The sequence below is a fragment of the Sinocyclocheilus anshuiensis genome, unplaced genomic scaffold, assembly GCF_001515605.1.
Source record: "Sinocyclocheilus anshuiensis isolate Anshui unplaced genomic scaffold, SAMN03320099.WGS_v1.1 scaffold737, whole genome shotgun sequence".
Taxonomy (NCBI): Eukaryota; Metazoa; Chordata; class Actinopteri; order Cypriniformes; family Cyprinidae; genus Sinocyclocheilus; species Sinocyclocheilus anshuiensis.
Genome location: NW_015540908.1, coordinates 25170 through 34195, shown reverse-complemented (window position 1 = coordinate 34195; position 9026 = coordinate 25170). Strand labels below are relative to the sequence as shown.

The 9026-nt window shown below is 36.7% G+C and overlaps 1 protein-coding gene across 1 annotated transcript in view; it reads left to right on the top strand.

The window, feature by feature from the left end:
• The window catches only part of rpa2 (replication protein A2), a 22869-nt gene that overhangs the window by 11108 nt on the left and 2735 nt on the right, over positions 1 to 9026 (top strand). The window contains exons 4-7 of the mRNA XM_016487068.1: positions 773 to 847; positions 1224 to 1340; positions 6984 to 7103; positions 7597 to 7691. Of these exons, the coding sequence (XP_016342554.1) occupies positions 773 to 847; positions 1224 to 1340; positions 6984 to 7103; positions 7597 to 7691 (407 nt within the window). The remainder of the gene's footprint in view (positions 1 to 772; positions 848 to 1223; positions 1341 to 6983; positions 7104 to 7596; positions 7692 to 9026) is intronic.

The window sequence follows — 9026 nt, the reverse complement described above, 5'->3', positions numbered from 1 at the left end:
TGAATGAATGATTCAGTGATAAAATCAGTGACTTGTCGCCACCTGCTGGCGGATTTAGTTTAATTTTTAAAGTATCTTTTCCGTTCTTTAAATCATTAAATATTTCTATATTCAGATTTTTTTAAAACATTAATCTTTTAATCATTAATCATTAAATTCATTAATAAACGAATTTATGGATTTAATTGCACTCATGCCACCTCTGATCCTCATTAAATGTCTGAAAATACACCTACAAGCCACTTTTGTGTTCTTCTGTGCTACCTCTGTACAAATTAATTTTAATACTGATTTCATTTGATTAGTAACTTATTCTTCTTATTCTACTTGTTCTTATTATATGGTTTTATCTAGAATTTTTAAAAAACTTATAAATTATCTTTTTTTTTTTAATTTGACATAAAAGATTACATACTTTTAATAAAGATAGAAAAATGGCATTACAAAGGTAAAAACAAAATTCTACTGTAAATCACTTTAAGGAGTCAAATATCACCTCGTAATGGAAAGGCTATTTTTTTATCAAATTTTGGTGCTCCTAAATTTTTGACTGTGCTCCTAACTTTTTTAAGTTAGGAGCACAAGCGCTCCTACAAAGAAAAATAAGCGTAGAGCCCTGACCTAGCTATCGGTATCGGCAAAATCCACTATCGGTCGACCTCTAGTCTTTATTTAGAAACCAATGTCATGGAAATTGGCTGATCAAAAAGTTTGGGAACCCTGAGGTTAATAACCTTCATATATTTATTCAGAAGTCTTTTTGTTTTTCCAGGACATGGGTGTGGATAACTCAGTCATTCCTCCAGGCTCTTACGTCAAAGTCTCTGGCAACCTCCGCTCTTTTCAGGTGAGAACTTGTGTGCAATTAATTAAAATCTAAATTAAAGTGCTGTTTTATATGTGCTTACATGTGTAAGTTGAAGTGTGGATGGAGTTGTTGCACTATTTAATTAAAATATAATTTCCTGTGCATTCTGCAGTTTGAGAAATGATAGAATCTTTTTTTACTTCATGCAATAAAGATCACCATTTATTGCTGGAAGACTGTTGGTGAGGCCAGTAGGTTCATAACTCCCTTGTGCACTATTTAAGTGTTTATCTTCAAACAGAGTAACCCTACATGCCCATTGGTCTCTATCCATCATGGCTCCCTAAACATCTTCAGTAATATATATGTGAATAGTATATAAAACACCAACCAGGAGTGTTTGGTCTCATTGCAGAATAACCGGTCTTTGGTTGCGTTCAGCGTCCGAGTGCTGGAGGACATGAATGAAGTCACTTCACACATGCTGGAGGTTGTGAACGCTCATATGCAGCAGAGCAAACCACAGAGCATGGTGAGACTAGCATATCCTTCTCACCCCACACTTCTGCTTTTCTCTCACTCACACTGCAGCTCATAGATTATGATATGCTTATTTGTGCATGATAGGTTTGGTTATGAATTAAACTAATACAGGGTTCCTGCAGGTCCTTTATGTCTTAGAATGTACTGCTCAGAATTTGAGCCCATAAAAAGCCTCAAATATCTGAAATAGTAAAGTCTTAATGATCATTTGCTTACATTTGTGTCCTGAGACGTTAAAGGGTTAGTTCACCCAAAAATCTGACCCTCCCATAAACAGCAAGGATACTAACACGATCAAGGTCCAGAAACGTAGCAAGGAGATCGTTAAAATAATTCATGTGACATCAGTGGTTCAACCGTAATTTTACAAAGCTACGAGAATAATTTTTGTGCGCAAAGAAAACAAAAATAACGACTTTATTCAACAATTCGTCTCTTCCGTGTCACCCTATAGCTCCATTTTGGAGAGTATCACATACGTAACCAATGTAGGCAGGGGCGGGGCGGAGCCAGGGGGTGGCCAGTAGGGTTGTGCCGGTGAGGAAATTTTCCCACCGGTTAATCGCCGTGTGACAACACTTATAATGCCGGTATCACCGTGGGGGCGGGGCGTTCCCTCTTTTTCTGGCTTTCCTTTGCTTATATAAATAGCTTGCAAAAGCGGCGTGCGCATTTTACTTTCACTTTCAAATAGCGGCAATTTGGCATAAAGCAATTGTTCGTTTGAATTGTCCCTCTTTTCCTCGCTTTCCTTCGCTTTTAAATAGCTTAAAAGCACCGTGCATATTTTACTTTCACTTTCACTTTCAAATTAGCGGCAATTCGGCGGCAATTGCTTGAATGCAACAACAAAATACAACGTCAAACTCACTTTTTTTTTTTTCTTTTTTAAATAGGTATACAAACTGGAAATAAGTAAACATGTATAATGTATAACCAAATAAATAAGAAACATAGAACGTTTATTAGCTAAACGAATAAGAAGGCTTGGAGGCACGGCATACACCTTGATGTCAAATAAAATAAATAAATTACACAAAGTTTAAATTAAGTAAAAATCAGCAAACACTGTGGAACCAATTAAATAAGAAACGGATGTTTAAAAAAACTTCCAAAATACTATAAATATAACTATAAATTAAAAAATTAAAAAACACTGCCAAACAGGCACTTTTGCATTTCGTTTCGAAACTAAATCATCCGCCATCGTCTTGTCTGTCTCACCTCACTCTTCTTGTCAGTCAGCTGGACTCGCTCTCCTCACTGGAGAAACGAAATCTGATCTGTGATGCGACTGTGTTCGACACGCTGCATTGAGCAGCCGCGTTCAGTTTTTAATTGTAGTGTCTGTTCTTTTACTGAACTAAATGATTTTTATTACTATAAAAAAATCAAAACGACGGTGGGGGTCGGTGCCGCGGTGGGCAAGTGACGTAACCGGTGTTGCGGCTTAACAACAGTATCACCGTCAGCACCGTCTATCGCGGCAAGCCTAGTGGCCAGGGGTGGCCGTGGCCACCACTGACAAAAGCTTGGCCACCCCACTCAAAACTGCAGTTTTTGTCCCTTTTTTTCTTAACGAGATGCATTTATTAAGATGCGGAACCGCCGTATCTCTTTATGACCACATTAAATGGGAGAATTTTCAGACGCGCACTTCAGCTTCACCTCAGCGTCAGGCGCAAGTCAAACGAGCGCAGAAAAGCTACAGCAGCCAAATGAGCTTCAGTAGAACAACTGTGATGAGATGTTGTTAGACTATATGTCAGTAAAACACACTTTCCTGTCCCATCAGCCGTTTTACAGCGCTCTAGATATTTGATTGATGTTTGATTTACTGTGCTCAAGTGTACACTCTGCAACGGTACGCAAATATGTGGCGCACGCTCTATATCACTTCATCATATAAATAATCCGCACAAGAAACTATGAGCATACATACTTAGTTCCGTCGTCAGCTAAGTCATGAAATTACCAAAAAGGCGATTAAAGCTGCAAACTGTGCATGTATACGGAGCACACAAGAACGTCTCTCAAATGCATGTACTAAAATATATTCGGCAATTCGAGATCACAAGATAAGGCGCAAGCTGATATGTATTTTTTTTATTTGTCATTTAATGCACAAATAAATGTGAGCACAGTGCACTTATACTTGAACATATGCGAAAATGAAACCATTTAAATGCATAAAATAACTTATATTCTGGCATTTATGTCTACTGTTGTCTTCAGGCCTTTCACATTTTTATCACTATCTGCATGCCTCATCCATGAGTATGCAATGTTGGAGAGCAAGCATTTGGGAGTTTTGAGAAGCTGAATGAGCAATAAAGCTATAGTGAGCCCCTTTATTAAAATACCTGGAGGTGAGGAATAATACAAAAAGTGGCATATTCACTCAGTATTTCTTGATCTAATTCACAAATATCTCAATTACAGTTAAGTAGAAATTAATTGTACTCAGTTGTGTTTTAGGCACTAAAACAGTCCAGTACATTATAGTCAAACACATTTTTATATTGAAATAATGAAGATTTCTGTGCCACCCCAAACTGGTTGCTGGCCCCTCCCTGGCCACCCCTATAAAAACATCCTGGCTCCGCCACTGGTCCACGGATACGCTGATTATATTGTTTACGCTTTGATCTGAACGTAAACAGCGTATCCGTGGACATACGTTGCATACATTGATTACGTATGTGATGCTCTCCAAAATGGCGCTATAGGGTGACGCGGAGGAGACGAATTGTTGAACAAAGTCGTTATTTTTGTTTTCTTTGCGCACAAAAGGTATTCTCGTAGCTTTGTAAAATTACGGTTGAACCACTGATGTCACATTGATTATTTTAACAATGTCCTTACTACCTTTCTGAGCCTTGAATGTGTCAGTTGCGTTGTGTCTATGGAGGGCCAGAAAGCTCTCAGATTCCATCAAAAATATCTTAATTTGTGTTCCGAAGATGAACGAAGGTCTTAAGGGTTTGGAACGACTTGAGGGTGAGTAATTAATGACAGAATATTCATCTTTGGGTGAACTATCACTTTAAGCAGAATTAGGGGTGGGCGATCTTCCCAAAATATCATATCACAATCTTTTCACACCAAATCACAATCTGAATCGTGATCTTCCCAATTTTAAGATGTACTATAAAGATTATCCAGACTGGAACAAGCCTATGATTCATCTGTTTGAACAATTTAAAACACAGTATTGCATTAAACAACCAAAATGTTGATTAAAGCCAGAGTTAAACTTTAAAACACTAGGCTACATTACTATATGAATCAAATATACATTGATTCTTATTAAAGTTAAAAAGGAATTCAGTCAGGAGCAGTGAGTGATTTTCTGTGTTTTGTTGTTTGATTAACATTAATGACACCGACAGTAGCAGGTATTTGCGTTAGGCTTGAAGATGGAATGCACGGATCTAATATACTGACACTCATCCATTTTCTTGCCCAGTTGTTTATGTTCACTTAAGACATAACTGACTTCTGACAGTCTTTACATAAATACTCCCCAAGACATATTTTTGTGTATATTTGACCATTTATGCACACGCCTGAAAGCCCAAGTATACTTTGCTCGTCTGTGTTTAGCTGCGTGTCGGAGTGTGCACACAGAATGTGCCTGTCTCATTTGCAGTTGATCCCCTTTTAATAACTCTTATTAAAATAAAGCATGCCCCACAGTAGACTGCATTATACGCTTGTCACATTACACGATTGGACTAATTTGGACGTTAAGTTTTGGGGAAGCGAAACGCACCGCTTTAAAGGAATGGAACGGAATGCTGCACAAATTAAAACTGAAACTAAAATTTTATTCGCACTATTACTGCTAGCTCATGTTGCATTGTTTTTAAATGCGCCACCATGCATGAAAGACACCTGACAGAGACATGTGATATAATTTGACCAGCCACAGTCATCTAGTAGGCAATCACTGCTCTAGTTTGAACCTTATTATGAAGGCATAAAAGATCACGTTCTCTACGATTCACTTGAAGTAGATCATAGACTTCATCTTCAAGATCGATCACAATATAAAATCATCAGTTTGCCCACCCCTAAGCAGAATGTTAGAGATTAAGATGCTCTCTGGAAGATTTTCATTTTTCCCCCACATTCTGTGTTTTCCATTTAAATATTTCTGGTTCACTTTTGATCATAAAAAGCCATGTGTAAGTAATTGAATTCATAAAAGTTCAATTTAATATTTATTAAAATTGCAATAATAATTGTGCCCTGAGTTTGAATAATCCTAGGTGTCTAATCGGTTAAATTCATAAAACTTATTTAAAAATAATAATGCCCTATTTTATTTATTTTTTTCAGAAACTCTGTGTTGTGTTTTAATTTTTCTAGGTTCCGTTTTTTAATTTTATAAAATTATATTATCAAAACCTGTGGTAGTCAAATAAATGCATACAACTTTAGAGTTTTTTTTTTTTAAATGTAATTATATGCTGTTGGAACAATCCTTTTTATTTTTGGGCAAGCAAAGTGCTGCACAACAGAGGTTTACTGTTTCCTTAAAGTAATGTTTCAATAAAATGTGTTGTTACTACACTGAGAAGTACGTTCTACTGTGTATCTGATGGTAGTTTTTCTCACATGACATATATTATAAATCTAGAAGTAAATGCAAAAGTAAAAAGCATTGAATAATGTGTTTCTTACATTTACTGCATTTAAACACGTCTATGAAAGATTGTATTAGCTAATGCACTGTGTAAAAAACGAATCACAATGCTGAAAAAGCATTTTAAGTAACAATGTTTGGATTTGAAATCAAAATAATGGATAAATGTTGTGTTTTTAGTAAACAGCCACGGATCACATGACAGCCACATGAGCGTGGAAAAAAATACGCACTGCAATAATGGAGTATAATAATGTGAACCTGGCGTTATGTGTGTGCGCTGCGAGTGTGCATGAGCGCTCAGTCTCCAGGAGAGCGCGCGAGCGCTGAATGGTTAAACACTGGCAAGAATTAAAAAGAAATGCAATTTATAAACTTTAGTGACGATGCGACACTGCCTCGATTGTGACAATTCCTGTGTCGACTGTGCAGCTCGCTTATAGCAGCTCGCTCTCACAGCAGACGCGTCATCAGCTTGAGATCGTTATTTTTGAGATCAGCCTTTATAGAGACTGCCGATCAATCATCCCAAAGCCATTATCGGCCGATAGTGATCAGTAGCTGGTCAATTGGAGCACCCATAAATGCTGGTGAAGTGACTCTCAGAGCAGCTCTGGAGATGAAGTTCATGTCCTTATATAGTGAGATGCAGACGAGTGTCATGCGTCATGCAACTGTGACGCACAGACCATGCGGACTTCTTGTAAAGAGTAGACTTTTGCAGTGCATGTTCACAGACACTAGTCCATATCATGACTTAAATGTGCAGCTCTATGTTTGATTTTATTCATCCAAAATCATAGGGCCCTAAATAATATAATATAAAATATAATTTTGTAATATAATATTGAAACTGCCATAGGGGAAAGCAGCAAAATGTTGCCTCGGCTATTATCTTTCACAGTTTCATTGTGTTTGCATTAATGTTTTTTTCTCTGTTGTGACTAGTGTGTTTGGTAATCGATGCTCTTTCTGTTATAGATGGGAGGAGGTGCAGGAACGAGCATGATGCCCACGGCGCATGCTAGCATGAGCTCCACAGGAAGCTATTCTGGCGCTAGTATGATGTTAGTCAATGGTTTGAGTGCCAACCAGAATCAGGCGAGTCAAAAATGCTTCATTGTACAAGAGTTGAATGTGTGTGTGTGAGTGTGAGTGTGAGTGTGAGTGTGTGTGTGTGTGTGTGTGAACGCTGCCATTCAAAAGTGCAGGATCAGTAATATTTTTAAATGTTTTTTTTTTTTAAAGATGTTTCTTTTGCTCATCAAGGCTGCATTTATTTGATCAAAAATAAAAGTTATATTGTGAAATATTATTGCAATTTAAAATAATGGTTTTCTGTTTTAACATACTGTAAAATAATTTATTCCTGTGATGCAACGCTGAATTTTCTTACACTGCTGGTTTGGGGTTAGTTTTTTTTTTTATTCAGCAAGGATGTTAAATCGCTAAAAAGTGATCGTAAAGACCTAAATTGATTGGTTTCTTCTGTTTAACATTGTATTCCTCAAAGAAAAAGTATTTTATTCACCCTGTAAAAAGTATCACAGGTTCCAAATACGCGTGTGTTTTTCTGACGTGGGTCTTTGTGCAGGTTTTGAGTCTGATCAAGAGCTGTCATGAGCCTCAAGGCATCAGCATGCAAGACCTGAAGCAGAAGCTGAGCAGCATGAGCGTCACAGTCATCAGGTACAGACTTCTCCTGGAACGCGTCTCTTTACTGAAAGGGCTTTTGTAGTGGGCTTTAACCCAGAGAGGGATTTGACGTTGCTCTTCCTCTTTCTTAGTTTCAGTTTCTCCTCTTTTAAGCCAACTGAGCTTTGAGAATAACACGTCCTTTATTTCCCTGAAGAGGCTTCCTCTATTTTCTGGCATAGTACGGTGTTCATGTAAGGTTTTGCATGAACTTGAGCTAAATTCTCATCATATTTGCGACTCGGTGGTTTCTTTCCCACTTTATGAGACTGATTCTGTTCTTATGTAGAAATGGTATCTTTTAGATCTTTCTGCTTTTTAGTTCTGTCTTTAACAAAGTTATCACAGTTTTGTGTTTAATTTCATTTTTATCTTTTACACTGTTTTCAAATTGACTTGCAATTTCAGTTTAGCCTTTGATACTTTTTGCAGTGGATTTGAAAGTTACAGTTTCATTCTTTTAATGCACATTTTTATTTTATTGTTAACCCTCATGTTGAGTTCCAGTCATTTTGACCCCCGAGAGGATTTTCATTTCCCCAAAAATGCTAGTTATTGCAGTGGACTAAAACTCACTGAATTTGCTCAAAGGGTATAACAACTTTCCAAAAAAAAAAAAAAATTTTCAAAAAAAAAAAAAAAAAAAAAAAAATATATATATATTTTTTTTTCCCCCCTTTTTGTACTTTGTTGCACTTGTGGTGTTCCCAGTTAAAAATGACCGGCCTACAAAAATTGCTTCTGAATTTCTCATGCTATTTTGTTACCAAATCATGATTCAATCTTTTTGTAAACTTGTTTTCTTTCAGTTAGCACAGGTTTTGTATTTCCTTTTGGAACTGCTTGATCTTAGGCTTTATTGATCTGAATGTATGCATCTCAATTCGAGTGAACATTGCCAAAATTATCTATAAATAATGCTTTTTTCACTCAAAAACTGAGGTGCATGAGCTCAGATCAGTGAGGCCTACTATAAACCAGTACCACAAAGAAACGCAATACCAGTGCTAATTGAAAGAACAAGTTGACAAAAAGATTGAATCCAGGATTTAGTGATAATACAACACAATGAGAGATTTACAAGCCGTTTTTAAAAGGCTGGTCATTTGAAACTGGAAACAATAAATGGGTTAAAAGGTTTTCAACACAGCACAAGGGTTAAATAACCACTTGAAGAACAGCACGTAGTTAAGAGAAACCTTTGAAATATATAGTCCTCTTTAAAGGGGTCATATGATGCTTTTTTAAAGATCATTATTTTGTGTATTTGGTGTAACAGAATATGTTGACATGCTTTAATGTTCAAAAAACACATTATTTTTCAAATAC